The sequence below is a fragment of the Protopterus annectens genome, chromosome 8.part0, assembly GCF_019279795.1.
Source record: "Protopterus annectens isolate FY-2018-M chromosome 8.part0, PAN1.0, whole genome shotgun sequence".
In the NCBI taxonomy this organism is placed as follows: Eukaryota; Metazoa; Chordata; order Ceratodontiformes; family Protopteridae; genus Protopterus; species Protopterus annectens.
Window position 1 is genome coordinate 305,103,962 of NC_056741.1, and position 19,547 is coordinate 305,123,508.

Sequence of the window (19,547 nt, forward strand, 5' to 3'; positions counted from 1 at the left end):
TGTTATTACATAAATGGATGACATTAAACATTAAGAATATATATATTATACATGTGCACTCTTTCTACAAGGGTTTGCTCATATATGAATGTTTTTTGTAGTCACAATGAATTTATTTCTGGTTTATGGTTTCTGTTTTTCAGCCTGTAATGGGTTTTTCCTATACATAAGGTGAGCCATCACTTCAAAGTGAATTAATTTAATTTAATCAACTTAATTCCATCTAATTTAATTCTAATTGAATTTTAATTGAATAATTACTAGTTATGTTAACAGTATATAAACTGAAAGATTTTTGACTAAAGTGATTCTGAAGAGGTCTCCAGGTGGGAGACGAAAGCGCTCAATCTTTTGTATTTTGTATATTGGAATAAAACTTTTTTCGTATCACACAGCCATGGAGTTTGGAGTTTGGTTTTGCACTGTTGGATTTCCTGTGGTTACTTGCTGGACTTTGATGCTTTGTCTGCTGCTTCTAAGGTTCTTTAGTTGTTTGCAGGGGATAGTAAAGTCATATTTTTCTTCTGTGCTACTGTGAAGTTAATTAAATGCAATGTCTTAAATGATGGCACAGAAATGAAAACATTACTGATTCCAGGTATTATGGTCAGACTTATAAAGTCATAGTATGTTTGTAGAAATAAAATCCTCACTATGAAAGCAGTAGAAGTAGTGTGAATTCACAGAGATAATGGTATCCTACAGCTCAGTAGAAAATGCAAACTGTGTTTGGGAAATTCATTCATCCTGTTGCCATAGTTCCTGATGTAACACAATATTTTACATTTGAGGAAGTATTTTCCCCACTTTAAGGGTAATGGAGGCAATGCAGGAAAGCTAAGCCTTTAGCTATACCACCATGTGTGTGTGTGTGTGTGTGTGTGTGTGTGTGTGTGTGTGTGTGTGTGTGTGTGTGTGTGTGTGTGTGTGTGTGTGTAGTGGAAACAGTAAATGAATAAGCCCACATATTGTACAGTTATGTAGGAATTTACATAACATTAGATGTTTGACTGATCACTGTTGCAGTATTACTAACATGACAGATTTCCTGCCAGGGATAGCTGTAAGTCTGGCCAAGATACCAAAGTCTAGGCATTTTCCTTTTGTGCTGTACACCCAGTGTATGACCAAAGTGCACCAAGGCTACATAAGGGAAGTACAGGTGCGAATTACCTCAGGAATTTCTTGCCCCAGACCTGAAACACAGCAACACAAAAAAGAAAAAGGTAATCAAAAAGGACGTCAACCATACAAAGAGAGAAGAAAGTGATGCCTCCTAGGACTAAACCAGAAACCAGAAAAGAAATGAAAAAGGAGGGTGGAATGTAACTTTGTCTTGTATAACTATTTATTTTAGTAAACCTGATGAAGTCTATATTGGCATGCTATGTTTCACAGAATTAAAAAGAAAAATCTTAAAACTCCCCTTTTTCTCCCCAGTGTATAAACCAGATGAATGGGAAGTCCCACGAGATGTGATAAGCATCATTCGAGAGTTGGGCCAGGGCTCATTTGGGATGGTGTACGAGGGGACAGCAAGGGGCATTGTCAAAGGAGAAGAAGAGACCAGAGTCGCCTTGAAGACTGTCAATGAGTCAGCCAGCAAAAGAGAGAGGATTGAATTCCTGAAGGAAGCCTCTGTGATGAAAGCATTCAATTGCCATCATGTGGTAAGCATGAAGCGAACTCAAAATCTAGAGCAGGATGCTATCAGTCAAAACTTGTTTCTCAAGAGAGAATTAAAAAATGACTGTCTTTACAGAAAAATACTACACCACAGCTCTTGTATATTTTACTATTTATTTTATATGACAATGCATTTTCCTTTTAACTGGTTCTTTTTTGTCTGTCCTAATCTTTAGATGTACCCATTTATTTTTGATTTAGCGGGTTGTTTTTTGTTGACTATACTTACCTATTATTCATTACATTTTCAAGTCCTACCATGTCATATATTTTTTTCTGTGCCTGCTGTCTGAATTCCATCAGGTTATTTTCTGTCAGCCAAACCGTTTGTACCTCATAGGTTTGGGTCACTCTCAAGTAACCATCACCAAAGTTGGCATCATGTGTTTTCTACTTAGGTCTCCACCATCTTTCACACACTTGTTTCCGCACTGCAGAAGTGAGACATGCTGTATGCATCAGTGCTGAGCTATCCTTCATTTCTGCAAAGGATGTAAGCCAAGTGCTCAGTCCTTGCTGACTTATTAAAAAACATCTCAGCAGGTTTCTCCAGTCCCCACCTGTAAAATCATGTTTGCATGCGTCCCGCTGAACTTGGTAAATGTCAATCCTCCCTGTGACAGAAGCGATCAGACACCTCTCCTTCATAGGTTCATCGGTGTGTACCAGGCTAATGGTCCTGGAGCCTTTACAAGCCTAGCCCATAGGATTACCCTGGCATTGTGCCACCCAACCTTAGTTCCCAGTGCCTCTGTCGAGTAGAGCCACTGGAGTGATCCCCGGCATGAATTTTCTATTTCCCATCCACTCATCAAAATTTCTTTTGAAGAGGGCCAGTGAGGTGCTCAGCTTGACATGTATGGTAAGTATATTCCATAGCATGGGCAGTCTCTGGGTTATGAACCTGTCCCTCGAGCATGTTCTGTTGATTGTGGTAATGAAGTTGAGGTCTCTGGAGTATGTGGTGCAGAGGGATTGGGATTTCTTTAGATGTAGCATTTCTAACAGAGTTGGGTCAGACATGGCTTTGTAAGTCAAGCAGAGATTGCCTCTAAGTAGGCAATATGAGGCAGAGAATAGTTGGAGTTTTGTGAGTCTGTCCATATAGGGCAAGTGTTTAAGGCCTAGGATCCTCTTTGTGAGGTATTTTTACAGCCTCTCCAGTTGTTGCAGGGGCGTTGTACTCAATGATTGGCCTAATGAAGGAAGAGTAGAGGGAGACAATGACCTCTTTCTTCCTGGATGTAAAACCCTTAGTAATGAGATGTGCCACACAGAAGGAATTTCTGACCACAGTGATAACGTGGTGGTCAAAAGAGAGGTTGCTGTCAACTTGTGTTCCCAGATTTCTTATAATGCCTTTTGTGTTCAGTGGAATACCATTGATGTGGTAATTCAAGGGAACCGGGTTTTTCCCAAAGGGGATGAAGACACATTTTTTTGTCATTGAGCTTAAGGCCATGGTTCTGACACCAGTCCTTGGTCTCATTGAGGCCTTTCTGTAGGATGTCATCATCACTTGGGGAGTTAATAATGGCTCCCAACTTGCAATCATCTGCGAACTTTAGTCTGCTTTTCCCTGTCAGCTCTGTCATTTGTCTGATACACTAATTAAATGAGAGTTCCTAAGGCTATAGTCAGGATTTCATTCCTCTATGCCACTGCAGCAATTTCACTGTATATAAGTTTTGGTTGTCACCTACCTTTTTTATTTTATTACTCACTTTCTCTCACCTAGAATTTGATTTCATCTAATTACCTTGAGATAGTGGAAATTATATTCATGATGTCTTAGTGCAATATCTATATCACTGTTACCCTAGTAATAGTACATTGCTGATTACTCTCTCAGAGATTACAAGGCTGGATATATATATATATTTTTTTATTTTATTTATCATTTGTTGACCGGGAAAGTCCGACTAGGTTCCACAGAGCCTGTTTTCAGTGAAGGCCCGGGGAGAAATGCTCCAGATGCATGTCTTTGAAATGTGGGAGGAAACCAGAGTACCCGGAGGAAACCCACGCGAACACAGGGAGAACATGCAAACTCCACACAGAAGGCACCCCAGCTGAGAATCGAATTGGAGAACCTCTTGCTGTGGGGCGACAACGTTAACCACTGCACCACTGTGCTGCCCACAATGCATATTGTGTGAACTGACTGACCAATAAGGTTGGCAGCTACCGGAGGTGCTACAACTTCAGTGTTACAAAAAATGTGTAGCTGTGGTGTTGTGTGAGTACAGGTTTTCAGGTACTGCAAGTATGATGGGAAAAGTTCCTGAGGAAAAAAAAATAGTTCAGACACGATAATTCTTTTTGCAAGTCAGAGATCTCTGGAACACTGCTCCTTAGCTGTTTTTTTTTTTTTTTGTTGTTGTGGCCAAAATAACTCAGCTGACAATCTGCTACTTAGCTACATCATTTATTGTTAAGTGTTCCTGAGACTATCGTCCCCCCCCCCGGGGTTGGCACCACACCAATGGCAGATTGGGCAGGGGAAGTAGAGTGGAGTAGCTTGCAAAATCACATGCAATGGTCCTGCATGCAAGGAAGAATTTTTGGTATGCTTTACCTAGGCTAGTGATTAGGTTCATAGATTAGTACTAAGCTAACTGCCCTTGTGAGCCATTTTAAGCCTAGCCAATTATCCCTTGGGAGACTCAAACCCTGCACCTTGTGTTTGTAAGGCAAACACCTTAACCATTAGGCCAACCCCCCCCCATACTAGGCTACATGCCTTGTGGACCGCTTTAAGCCTAACCATTTCTCTTGGTAAGGATCAAACCCTGCACCTCTTGTCTGTGAGGTAAACATCTTAACCATTACACCAACCTCCAATAAAATAGGTTCATAGGTTGGTACTAAGCTAACTGCCCTTGTGAGCCATTTTAAGCCTAGCCAATTATCCCTTGCGAGACTCAAACCCTGCACCTTGTGCTTGTAAGGCAAACACCTTAACCATTAGGCCACTCTCCCTCCCATGTGTCGCACACATCACCACTCCCAACATCAGCTAACAGAAAACTCCTCATATAGTGGGCAATTCAGGAAAACTGCTGTTTTCCATCCCTCCCTCCACTGCTTCTCCAGTGCCCAAATGGCTAGTCAATCTTCAGATTACCTGGGTTGTAATAAGGGCCCCATCTCTATATGTTATGGGGATGGGTTAATTGAAAACAGTTTTGGATTACCATGTACTACAATAATGAACATATTACGCAGAATGTATTTTGTTGAAATCAAAATAAAATGAAGCATTTGTGCATCCTCCTCAGTTATTGTTTGGAAACAAAACATGTCTGTCTTGGAGTTTACTCATTGCATTCTCTTGCTGTAATTTATGTCTGATTTTAAACAAAAGTGTTAAACTTTTGTTAATATTTTTTTCCAGAAAAGTCCTATTATTAACATGTTATAAAGAATTTCCATTCTGTGAGAACACTGAAGAGTGTATCCAATCTTTGCAGATGCAGCACAGAGGCTACAATTCAGGGATCTCTTTACAAATATAATGTTAAAATGAAAATTATGTACTTCCCATAAGGAAAGATTCTTTCATTCCAGTCCTTCCAATATGATGTGGTTTCACAAGCCACTTGTTAGATTCAGTTCAGCAGTTTCTGTGCTCCAGTCTTGAATCCCTTTAACATTTTTTCTTCCCATAATTCACCTCTCTCCCTAGTTTCCTCAGATCATTTTTGAAATTGTAGGACATAGACCCAATTAATCTTATAAGTCATGGACCCTATAAGCTTATTCCAGATGATTCTTCAGGTCTTAGAAATAGAGAAGAGAGAAAGGTGACTGGGTTGTTGTATCAGATGGACTAGAATGAACGGATTTATAATTAAGGAACTTCGTATCCAATTCATTCATTCCATTTGATCCAACATGTCTCCCAAGCTACAGCGACCTTGGGAGGAACCATGAAAGGAGACCCTTCAGGATGGTAGCACTGAAGGATGCCCTAGCCCTAGAGACACAGCACAGCCTATAATGCTTGACTAAGGCTTGCATGGAAGACCAAGTGGTGGCCTCGCAAATGTTTTGAAGAAGCTTGGTTTCTTGTTAAGGGTAAAAAATAACTGAAATGCAGTCCAACAACCATCTAGAGAGTGAAGTCTTGGACCTTTCTTATCCAACTTGTTACGGGCAATTAAAATAATAAGTTGTTCATACCTAATGAATTACCTTTTGTGAAGACAGAAATGTATTGCCTATGTACATCTAGGGTATGCAGTAGATATTCTCTTTTGTTCTCATAATTAGGAAAAATTATTTGTAAGTAAATGGGTTGAAAAATATTTGACTCTGAAGCTACTTTAGGCAGAGAAGGAAACTTTCTCTCTTTATGGAAAATAAAGTATGTACAAGAGGAGGACAGAATGTGGAGTTCTGAAATTCTTTTGCAGATGTAATAGATACTAGAAATATTGTTCTCCAGAAAAGATATTTAAGATCTGCTGTAGGAGCCAGGTGAAAGGATGGTTTAACGAGAACCTCCAGCACAAAATTTAGGTCCCAAGGAGGAACTGGGTGTCTAACTGGTGGCTTCAGTAAGAAGGCGACTTTGAAAAAGGCCTTGCATGGTTTATGTGAATCTAGAGACCATTCTTGAAAGCCAATATGAAAACTTGAAATAACTGACAGCTGGACCTTAAATGTGAAAAAAATAGTCTCAGAGTTAAAAATAGAGGCACAAAAGCATAAGGTATCTGCTATAGGAACTGAGAAGGGATCAATGTTGTGTGGACAAGTTCAAGAAATGAAACTTATCTTCTTGCAGTTCTAGATCTTTTGGGAAAAGGCTATTTGAGAAGCTGTCAGAATCCTAACCCCTTCCTTAGGAGGTGACATATCTTTATACAAAATTGGAATTGGAGAAATCAAGCAGTTAGTTTAAAACTGTGAAGGTGCAGGTGACGCTCCCAAGAGGGGTAGGAGATCAGATCAGGATTATGATCCAGGAGACAGGAAGGTTCCTTAAAATGAGGCCTTAGAAGGTCAAACCTTTTAATAATTAATTTAATTTAATAAATTATTTACATTTTTTTAATTTTTTTATATTTATGTTCATAATCTCAAAAGCACAGCACAGTAACATGCTGAGCTGATTGTGAACAATGTTACCAGCACTGAGGCTGAAGCTATAACTAACCTACTGGCCAATAAATTTCCCTCTCTCCCCTCCATCTGTCTCTCAAAATATACCTGAAACTGGCTCACCTCCAGCTATCACAAAATACCAAGACCTAAAAGTGCTATCAAAAGCTAAAAATACTGCATCAGTAGGTCCTTTCAATGTGCATCTTAAACAGCATGATGCACGATTTAGCCACATCCTTAAAAACACTGTTCAATCTTAGCCTCCAAACAGGTTTTGTTCCAAGTGAATGGATAACAGCTACAATCATTTTCCTGTATAAGGGAGGACCTTACATACACCCAGGCAATTCCAGACCCATTAGTCTGGCCAGCCTCATATGCAAAGCTATGGAAAGACTTATCATGGAATTTATCACTCAGGACATAGGGAACTTCCAAACACTGGACAGTCTCAGTTTGGATTTGTCAAGGGCAGGTTATGCTTATTCAATCTGATGGAGTTTTTGAAAAGATCAATGGATGAAGGCAAAATAGTACACACTGCATACCTTGACCTGGCCAAAGCCAAAACACAATTCCCCACTCAGTCATATTAGAAAAGCTAAATAAACTGCAAATAATTCCCTTTGTCACCCACTGCATTGCCAACTAGCTCAGAGATAGTACACAGATAATCAAAATAGGGGAAGTGACCTCCACAAAGAGACCAGTCACCAGCACAGTCACCCAGGGTTCTGTGCTGGGACCTCTTGTGTTTGGCATCTATTTTTCTGAAGTAAAAACCAAAACCAAATGGCTCTGGCTGACTAGGTTTGTGGATGACTTCAAGCTAGGAGCAGTCACTGAATCCCCAAAAGACTTAGCCATCCTGCAGGATGATTTATCTGATATAAATAACTGGTGTCAAAAATCATGGCCTGCCACTAAATACCAAAACATTGGTTGTTATATTGTTTGGGAAGTCATCTATCCCAGGGAACTACTACATTGACAGTACACCCCTAATAATTGACAAAGTTGTTCAGGATTTGGGAACATATGTGGACAGTGACCTAACCTTTGACCAGCTTGTCTATTGTTGTAAGAAAGTATTTTTATATTGCACAGCTTCTAAACAAAGAAATTGTGTCTAGATCTTGGACGGTGCAGTGGTGCAGCGGTTAACGTTGTCACCTCACAGCAAGAGGTTCTCCGGTTCGATTCTCAGCTGGGGTGCTTTCTGTGCAGAGTTTCCTGTAGGTACTCTGGTTTCCTCCCACATTCTAAAGACATGCGATTGGAGCGCTTCTCCCCGGGCCTCCGTTGAAAATAGGCTCTGTAGAACCTAGTCGGACTTTCCTGGTCAACAAATGTTAAATAAATAAATAAATAAATCTAGGGATGTAATCATCCCCCTTTACTCAGACCACATTAGGTCAATCATTGAATATAATGTCCTCTTTGGCATGTCACTGTCCAGACACATGCAACAACTGGAACACCCACAGAGGTACCTTACTAAAAGGATACAAGGCTTAAACAATATATCCTACATGGACAAATTCAAAATGTCACTATACTCAGTATCCTACAAATTGCTAAGAGGTGACCTGTGTCTGGCATACTAGGCATCCTTGACCTATTACTGATGGATTTACTACAAATAAGCAAGTTAAATGGCATCAGAAATATTTGGTCTATGGATCTAAACCACTTTTGTGACAGTAACAGAATGGTTTAGAGGAGCAGGTATATTTGAAGGGGGTACTGCTGCTGTGAAACAGACATCCACAGAAAACAAAGCCGTTCAGTGTCCATTTTCAAGTTCAAATTAGATCTATGTATGGGAAACAGAAAAGTTTCTCCAGGACTGCTGCTCTACTACTAATGAACAGATGCAGATTCTAAATGCTTTTTCCCCATGGATGGATCCCCTCAAATTATCTATCGTATGATCCCTGTAATTTTTATTATGGGTAATATATAATCATTAACCATGGGATGGGCACAGCCAGTCTATAACCAAATGGGATAAGTTATTTCAAGCACAGAAAGGGAAACTGGCTAGGCTTAAAACGGACTCCAAGAGCAGCTAACCTAATACTTATCTATGAACCTATCAACTAAATTTGTCTGGGCCAAAAGAGAGCTTATCAAGATTACTGTTACCTTGACTTGAGACCTTTCTCCAGAAATCTGGACATCAGGGAAGAGGACAATATGCTTAAAGAAGCCTTGGGGGCCATTGCTGTGACAGTGCATCTATTGTTGGATGTCCCAGAAGAGGAATCAAGGGTAAATGACTGCTGAATTTGGAATTGGGAGGGCGAGCAAACAGATTGCAGCATGCAGAAAGGAGTGCCCGGTAACTGATAATCTTCCTGGCTGTTTGAAAACTGAGGGATTACTTATAAGGCATCAGAAGATATCTGTTGAGCCTGTCTTCCAGACAAGTGAGCATCCCCGGATGTGTGCTGCTATCAGAAAGCAGTGAGAGGCTTTCACTCATTGCTAGACCCACATTACTTTCCAGCATAAAGGATAATAAGATCTGGCTCAATCTTGCTTACTGATGTACCAAACTACAGTCATACTGTTTGGATGAATATAATTTTTTGAGGAAGGAAGTCCTGAAGATCCTGCAACACTAGAAAGACAGCCGTCAACTCTAAAACATTTATGTGAAGACTGGCCTCATGTTCTTTACAAAGGCCTTGAACCATTCTCCCTTCATAATGACCTCCCCCACCCACCCAAGGGAAGATGTGTCCATGGTCACAGTTTCCACTAGTAGTGAGGTCTGAAATTTCCTGCTCACTCAAATTAAAGGGGGGGTATAACCACAATGAGGATACTCACTGCAGCATTGTGTAATGATAATTGTTTTGGAAAGAGGATGAAGGCTCTCAACCACTTGGCCTAATGCAACCACACAATATCTCATGTGAATGTGGGAGAACTCCACCAGCAAAACTGAAAAGACCATCAGACTGAGAACTCTGATAACCAAGCATGCTGGAGGTTGAATGCTGTATAACAGAAGTCTGATTGTGGATTGCAAAGGCTGAATTCTGTCCTTTGAAAGGCATACAGCTGAGAGAGTGGTATTCAGATGGCACCATAGGAACACTAAGTCTGAGAAGGAATTAGATTGGTCTTGGGAATATTCACTAATATGCTCAGGGGGTTGCAAAGACAAAGAAGATGTTACCTGGTATGTTGAGTAGAGTCCATTGAGGGAGCAGCCAGGTGCGACTAAGCTAAGTAAGGGAAGATCTTGTATCCCTGAAGTTGTAGGTCAACTGTTATGATGGCCATACATTTGGTGAATACTCTGGGGACTGTGATGAGACCAAATGCTTTGAATTGGTAGACGTATTCAGAAGTATAGGAATCTCCTGGACTCTTGCAATCTTTATATGAAGGTTAACATTCTAAAGATTCATTGAGCAAACCTGTTTGTTCTCCATGAGGCATGGTAGAATTGACTGCACTGTGACCATTTTGAACTGAGTCTTTATGTTCAGAATACTGAGGTCCAAAATGGGGCCTGAGGTCCTTGGATTTCTTCAGAAACAAAAGAATGTGAAATAAAATCCTGACCTGATCTGATCTGGAGGGACATCTTTGATGACCCACATAGAAGAAACTTCTCCTGACGTGAATTTTGCCTGGTTGGGTATGATGTCCATCAAAAGGTATTGGGCAATGAGATGGGGGGATTTATAAAATGGAATGGAGTAGCCACTGTATATTATCCCTCTTACTGATCTGTCTCAGGTGATGACATATCAGACATCTGGGAACAGCCTCAATAGTGGAGAAGTCAGGCTGATTTCCAGGGATTTTGAGGTTTACTGTCAAAGAAAAGCCTGGAATATCCCTGGTTCTGCAAACCTCCACCGCCTCTGGACCTGCATCTATTGAAGGCCATATTTGCCACATCTGCACCTGTCAGAGGATGAGTCAAACTGACTTTTAGACTTCCAAAACCGGAAGGAATGAGGCCTTTTTTGATTCCTACTGTAAGATCATTGGTGGTCCTCAAAGTTGACTCCTATGGCACACAGAGTCTTACCATCTTGCTCACTCTTTTTCAGCTTTTCTTTCACTGATGGGCTGAACAAGGATGACCCATCAAAGGCACCATTAGTGAAATGCACACTGAAGTTGTATTCAAAGTCACAGCCTATCATGACGTCTCATGGTTATGCCCACTTTGGCTGCTCCATCAGCTACATTATTCATTTGACACATGAAGTGGTTTGTAAGTCTCTAGTTGCTTCTTTGGCTCCATTTTAAGTGGGTTCTTCAGGGTAGATAATGTCTACTGAGACTTGGTCCAAGGTTGTTGTTGTTGTTTCCAGAAAAGCCTTGCAGGTGTTGTGCTCCTGTGAAGACCTCCTGACCACTAATTCTATTAACTTGTTGGCTATAGTGGACCAGCCAGGACAAACACTGCAATAATCTAGTAGACTCAAAGAATACCACCTTGTCCTGAAAGGTTGGTTCTATGGGCCAGTATCCCCTTTGGTGCATTAATGCTAAAATTTCACCAAATGGAGGACTTCCAGAGGTGACATGGTGGAATCCTCTCTATCCTCCAAGTGGTGTCATGAGCAGAGGACTATAATTGGGAGTCTAGGTGTTTTCTCTTACACATCATCTTTCTTGGCAGTTCAGGGGATGAATGACCTGAATCCTCAGAAGATCTTGCCTGCTTTTTAGAAGCTGATTTGGGGCCAAACGAATGACTATGACCAATAGATGTTTGATGAGAATAAGGCAGCAGATGAAGTGGGTTAAGGGGTTAAACTGTGACTGGTGGAATTTATGGATCCCCTCTCTTGGGAGAAGAAATTATCCTTCCCAATCACCTGGAAGGCCAAGTCAAACTCTACTGGTTCCAAAGAAACCTCACCAACTGATGGATCTAATCCTCCTTTTGGAGGAGCAGATGCCACCATTGCAGTAATCTCTGGACCAAGTAATGTTGGTGGCTTTAATGAGAGAATCAGAAGAGAGGAGGCAAAGTCCAACAACTCCTACACCAACAATGGAGCTGAGGGGGTACAGTCAAGCCCATGAATGCCAAGGGTGCCGAACCAAATCTGCTGATGTAAAACTCAAACAGATCCAAGAAAGACAGAGTGAAGTGATTTGAAATGAATTGCCCTGGAACTGAAGACACATGAAGGGTCAATCCCCTGGACTGCAGGACCTGTGAAGAGAAACAGTATTGAAGTAACAGCAGCCAAACAGTGGACCAGTGAGGGAGCAATAACAGAGAATATTCTGACGGATCCAATCACATTTGGAGCCAAGGGTGATGGAATGACCCCCCCTATTAATCTTTGTCTTGAGGAACTTCTGCATCATACTATCCAAATTAGTCTCCAAAATACTCTTATCGGACATGAAGGTTGCATCAGAAAGAGATGCAGGTCTGCAAGCAGGATGCTCCACTTTTCTCAGAATTATTGGTTGAGAATCATGCATACAGATGGGATCCACAAGCTTTATATCCAGAGAAGGAGAAGTGTGCATAGGGCTCTGAGGTTGTGTTCTTTCAGCCTTGGAATATTAGGGGCCAAAGTTTGAACCAATGAATTACCAGGCCTCTTTTTTGGATCAGATTCTTTGGTTTTCAGTGGTTTATCTGAAGCCTTATGTTTTGATTTTTTTTTCTGGACCAGCAGCAGGAGACCTTAAAAATGAACTTATTCCTCCTGTCCACCAAGACTGTGACTCAAAAAGCAGCACCAAAATCACAACTATCATATTCAGACCATACACAAACTTGAAAAAAACAAGGGAGGAGGAGTATCCATCTTTATTAAAGACATATACATCTCTAGACTGGTTAAACAGTATGTCTTCCTAGAGTTACTCCAAGTCCTACTAACTGTAGAAATGACCTTCCCATGTCATTGCTAGCTATGGGTTCCCCACCATGAACCACGAAAATCACACAGCTTACCTGGACCTACTCGAATCACTGTCAGTACAGCAAAATACCCTGGTCATGGGTGACTTTAACTATCCTTCCATTGACTGGGTAACATATATGAGCACAAATACATTTGCCCAAAGGTTCCTGAACTTTGTTAACACAAATGCTCTGGAGCAGATAGTAAGCCCCCCCCAAGGGGCTGTAACATCCTTGACATAGTGTTCACCAATATGGGGGATCACTACACCACCCCATGTGTGGGACCCTCCCTGGTAACGTCTGATCATAAATCAGTCTTGTTCGAAGTAACAATTATACCTGATCCACTCTCAGGAAAAAAAGGTTAAAAAATTTCTCCAAAGTAAACTATAGCCTACTGAGCAATGGGATCAGTAGTTTCAGACCCCCTGCTAACACCGACAGCAATGACCCCTATACTGAGGTGTAGACAAATGTCCTGTATAAACACCTATAGAAATGTATAGACTCAGCCATACCAGAACAGATCTAATCAAGATCGTCATGATAAAATAAACCACCCTGGTGGACATCCAGCATAAATAGGTTATACAATAAGAGAAAGAAACTGCTTTCAAAAACTAAGAGGAAACAGTACCAGCAAAGGAATAACTCCCACCAAAGCATAAACAAGCAGATTAGACAACTTGTAAAGTCCTCTAAAGCTAATTACAAAACTAAATTAGCATGCCTAGCTAAGGTAAATTACAAAACATTCTTTAGATATATCTGAAATCTAAAAGGGAAAGCCCAGCTTTGTGCCGAACTAGTTGTGGACAGTACCCATTATGCTGAACCTGAGAACATTGCCAACCTGCTAGCGAACAGATTTGGTGAAAATGCCACCCCCTTGTTCCCACCAATCATACTTCATAACATACCCATCACCAGTCCTCTGCCTAGTATCTCCAGAGAGCAGGCCAGAGCTGCACTCTCCAAGGTCAAAACCACAGTCTCTATGGGACTGAACAACATCCCAGGCTGCCTATTAAATGGTCTAAAATAGGAGTTAGCAGAACCACTGAGCACACTCTTCAATCTCAATCTAAGCACTGACTTTGTTCCAGCTGAGTGGAAAACAGCAACCTTAGTCCCCTTGCAAAAAAGGGGGTCCCTCAACTGATCCCAGGAACTATAGACCCATAAGCCTAACCAGCCTTATCTACAAGGTCATGGAAAGAATCATCATGGATCTTATCAACAAGGATATAAGTGACCTCCAAACTCTTGACCCGATCCAGTTTGGCTTTGTTAAGGGCAGACCTTGCTTGCTAAATCTGGTAGACTTCTTCAAGAATGTCACTAAGGTGATGGATGAAGGCAAAACAGTTCACACTGCCTATTTCAACCTAGCCAAGGCCTTTGACACAATCCCTCACTCAGGCACCATTAAGAAACTCACCCAGCTAGGGATTGACTGTTATGTCACTAGATGGGTTGCCAACTGGCTCACAAACAGAACACATACAGTCAAAATTGGAGATGCCAACTCTACTAGCAAACCAGCAAGTTACCAGTGGGATCTGTGCTAGGGCCCCTACTGTTTGGTATCTATTTTTCAGAAGTTCAGGTGAAAATAGATGGCCTATGGCCTACTAAGTTTGCTGATGACTGCAAACTGGGTGTAATCATCAAATCCCCCAAAGATGTCAACATACTACAAAATAGGATTACATAGACAAATGATTGGTGTCAAAGCCATGGACTTAAATTAAAATACAAAAAATGCATTATCATCCCCTTTGGCAAAGGAGAAACCCCCGCTAATTACAACATTAATAATATCCCCCTAAGTTCAAACCCAGTGGTGAGAGATTTAGGAATGCAAGTTGATAGCTGCCTTAAGTTTGATCCTCAGGTGTCCACAGTAGTAAGGAAGGCCTTCTACGTTGCACATATCATAAGTAAGGGTATAGCATCCAAAGCTAAGGAGGTTATAACTCCTCTGTGTTCGGTTCTCATCAGACCAATAACAGAGTACAATTCTGTATGCTCCTCACTAGACATCTGCAGCAACTGGAGAGACCTCACAGGTTTCTCATCAAGAAAATTCAGGACCTACAACATGGACAGACTGAAGGCCATATCACTTTACTCAGTATTGTATAGACTGCTTAGAGGTGACTTGTGCCTGGCCTACAAGCCTTGATGAAGCTGCTGCACATCTGCAAATCCAATGGGACAAGATTCGCTCTAGGGATCTTAACCTAGCCTGCAATATTAACAGGACATGCTGGAGAGACAGATATGTCTCCCAGAAGTTGCCACTCCTCTGGAGCAAACTCCCAATTCATGTAAAACAGAGCTCCTCAATGACCCTTTTTAAGTGTAACATGGACAATTGGATGAGAAACCATAAATTTACACTGGGGCTTTCACCTATGTCCCTCTTATGGGCAGCCGGTGCTGATCTTAGATTCACAGGCAAACATAGACTATATATCTTGGTCCATAAGGGAAAAATGTATAACATGGCTAAGCCTGTAGAGGCTTAGGCCCAATAGCCTAGCCTAGTAACATCCTATGATCCTATGATCCCATGAGATGAGACCCCTAGGCATACTGCATACAAGTCATGCAGATTTTGTGGAGGGATGTTGCATATGCATTTAGAGCATTTCTTAAAGCTTATCTGTTTCTCCATAGTAAACAAGCCAGAGAAACAATTAACAAATAATAATCTAAATATTGAACTCTTCAGACTCCATTGTAACCCTAAAAAAATCCAGCAAGCTAAGTGTACAGAGACAGGCAAACTGCAAGTCACAAATACACATTAATAATCTAACTAACAAAGTACTTCTAACTCTGAAGTAATTCTGTGGAAATACAGCACACTTCTAAAGAAACACTGAAAGTAATGCCTGATAGAGTTACAGTACTATAGTGCACAAACTCTGAAGAATCTTGAAATGCCAAATACTACAGGCTAATTTAAGCATCTATATAACTAATAACACACTAAACCAATGTATTAGAGGAAAGGAAATGGAGGATAAACACCCAAGGAGCTATTAATATTTGGGAAAGATTGTAAAGGAGATTATAAAGAAAAAGGTAAACTGCACTAGAAGGCTAACAACAACTACAACTATAAAATATAAATTTCTACCATAAAAATGTATTAAAAATCTCAGAAATGAGGGGGAGAAATGCTGCTATTGATTACACTTCCAGTCATGAAGGCAGCAAATGAGAGGTGAGGAAATTAGGGAGAGAGATGCATTATGGGAATGGAATTTCTTAAAGGGAATCAAGTTTGGAGCACTAAAACTGGCAAACTGGATCCAACAAGCTATTTGAGAACCCAAATGTCGTATCGGACAGACTGAATAAATGGAGTCCTTTTGATTTCCTCTATTGCCCTAAGTTATAAGCTTCCTCTTTATGCATTATTTTTGTTTAGTGTATAGTGAACCAATTTTACCCTATAGATTAAATCATACAAATAGTATTTAGAGCTATTTTAAGGATCTTTTATATTCCTCTTCTGTTTCTGCCTTGCAAAATTCACCAATGCACTGAATTAATTACCCTTGCCATGGCCCCTTTCTCAGTGCTGCACAAATAGTGGGGAAAAAATTGTCTCCATATAGAGCTAGTGTTTTGAACAGAGAGGTATATAAAACGTACTTGACAATTTCTTACTAGACTTCCCGGTCTTGTAGTTTTTTCATTTCTTTAACAATAACTGAAAAGGTAACAGATAATTAAGAAAAAAAATATATATATCTACACACACACACACACACACACACACACACACACACACACACACACACACACACACACACACACACACACACGAGACTAGGACTATTCACTGAAATCTCATTTCATAGAATCACATTTCACTGAAAGAAAGTACTGTTGGGCAAATAAAACGTGCATGCTCTTCTCCCACTGTAGTGCGATCCTGCAGTTAGTATATATAGTTGGGGGGGTGTGGGGGCCTACTTTTAGTTTTATATTGTTAACTTTCATTGAAATGAGATTCCTAAATATAATAGTGAAGTAGGTGGGGGGCTTCACCCCCCCAGACCCCGCAAAAGTGGCGTGCTGTGCCCCCACACCCCCCTATCTATATATTCTAACTCCAGGGTTGCACTACAGTGGGGAGAAGAGCATACATGTTTTATTTGCCCACAGTACTTTCTTTGAGTGAAATGTGATTCTATGAAATGAGCTTTCAGTGAATAGTCCTAGACCCATATATATATATATATATATATATATATATATATATATATATATATATATATATATGGGTCCCCTTCAAAGGATCGAAATTTCACAACATCGTACTCTGATTTTCGAAGACCAGACAATTGAAATTGTGAAATATCGGATCTAAAAAAACATCTAAAATGTGAAAACTTCTTGTTTTTGCAGGAGGGCAAGCCCCCCTACACCTGCCACACCCCCTGCTACTTAAATATATCAACTCCTAGATCACACTACAGTGAAGAGAATGGTCAATTTCCTGTTTCACACTGTACAGTGATCTCCATTCACAAGGTTCAATATTTCACAACTTTGATCATCTGGTCTCCACAAATCAGTGATTCTATGTTGTGAAATTTTGATCCTTTGAAGTGGACCCACACACGCACACACACACACACACACGTATATATATATATAAATACGTGTGTGTGTGTGTGTGTGTGTGTGTGTGTGTGTGTGTGTGTGTGTGTGTGTGTCTGATGGATACATGTATATATTTATATTTATGTATGAAAATTAGACTGAAATTTATGGCTGTACAAATTGATGAAGTGAGGAAGCAGGAAAATACATCTCATTAGCCCATAGTTTCACTTGAAAAAGAAGAGTGGTAGAGCCACTAACACAGAGAAAAGATAACCAAACACTGACTAACCTTTTGGAAAAAAAAACTTAGTATATAAATATACAGTAAGGTCTATAGGATGTTTGGTATGCAGATTGTCAGATAAGAATATCATAACCATGCACCATAAAAGTATAACAAATGCTTGTTATTTCAAAAACGAACTTAGAAAGCATATTGTATTACATAAATCACTACGCTAGTCTTGGCTGGACTCGAACCTAGAATTCATACAAAGCAGCAAACTGCATAACCTAGTTAATGCTTAGCACTGCTCTAGATCAGTATTATAGTCTTATGCTTTGCCTTTTATTGTTTTTTATATGTATACTAGGTTAATACACATTTTAGGGCCTTTTTAAGATTGACAGCACTTCCCAAATATATCTGACAATTTTTGGTACACAATGTTATTTTAAGGAGTATATGTACTCTTGAGCTTAGGTAGTTCAGGTGGCCTCTGTCTGTTAGAGACATAGGTGCCAGACCAGGGGAAAATTTCCAGTTCACCATCCAGTGGTTCATGTTATGCTTGAATTGGGTAGGGCATGAACTCTACTTCATATGAATGGGAAGCCTGTTCCTCAGATGGGTTGTCTCTGAGACATACCTTTCCCTACAAGAAGTCCTATTAATGTCACAGACGAAGTTTAGGTTACTAGATCAGGTAATTCTGGTACTGTTTGTTTTGTAAATGTGTAGCAGGTCCATCAGAACAGGATCAAAGGATGCCTTGTATGCCAGGCACAAATCGCCTGTTAGTAGTCTATAGGTGACAGAGTACAGGGATAGGGCTTTGAGGCCTTGTGCATAGGACATATTGTTTATGCCCTATATTCTTTTAGTGAGGAACTTCTGTGGATGTCACAGTTGTTTTATATGCCTGGTCAGGTATATACCAAAGGAGGTATTGTATTTAATGAGTGGTCTGATGAAAGCTGATTACAGTGGAATAATGACATCCTTGTACCTAGATGTCATACCCTTGTTTCTAAGTTGTGCAGCATAGAATGATTTCCTTACTACTGTATACATACAATGACCAAAGGCCAGGTAACTGTCTACATATGTTCCTTTCACTGCCTACTCATTTAATTACTTTACACTTATCTGGCAAAGTGTGGGATCTGTCTATTTAATTCAGAGTCCCAGACATGGTACTCAATTCAATCATTGCAGCACAGAATCCAACATACAGCCTGATGTTCTTAACATATATAAAAGATTGATCTTTTAGAGGAAAAGTGTACATAAGGACTATGAAAATCAGTTTGTAGTTGCACAATATTCATTTATTTATTACTATTTGTTTACCAGGATAATCTGACTAAACTCTGTTAGCAAGCTGTTAGCTACATATGAACTGAATTACCAAAATTGGAGATGCAAATAGAATCAAAGTGAGATTAGACTAACATACTAGTTAATGTATGCACAAATGCGCAGATAGTCAGAGAACTAACTACAATATTCAGAAGCCTTGCAGCTATAAACTCAATGTCACTTCTCACAGGAACAACTCTTATTATATAGCTGCATCTAAATTGTCTCTTTCTCTGTATACCTTATCTTACACTGCTAGCTCAATAATATTAGATATAGCAGAGTTGTAGCTGCTAGCTCAAAAAAGGTCATCTCTAGTTAACCTTCCACTATCAATAATGTGTAGAGTCCCTATTAGATAAATGAAAAATTAAAATCTCAAAAGGCTCACAATTCACAAATGTCATTCTTTGAAATCATTATTGTGGAATTGCAGTACAGTGAAGATCAGAAAATGTGCCCTTTCCTCACTGTAGTGCAGTCTCGGAGTTGGTATATATAATTACTGGGGGGTGCCCCCCACAATACCTATTTTGAAGAACGGCATTTTTGACTTATCAGACATTCGAGATTCTACATTTCATTTATCTAATAGGGACCTTATTGTGTATTCTAATTAGGCTC

The 19,547-nt window shown here is 40.1% G+C and overlaps 1 protein-coding gene across 1 annotated transcript in view; it reads left to right on the forward strand.

The window, feature by feature from the left end:
• INSRR (insulin receptor related receptor) overlaps positions 1 to 19,547 on the forward strand; it is a 467,004-nt gene that overhangs the window by 397,764 nt on the left and 49,693 nt on the right. The window contains exon 17 of the mRNA XM_044079802.1: positions 1,441 to 1,670. Within this exon, the coding sequence (XP_043935737.1) occupies positions 1,441 to 1,670 (230 nt within the window). The remainder of the gene's footprint in view (positions 1 to 1,440; positions 1,671 to 19,547) is intronic.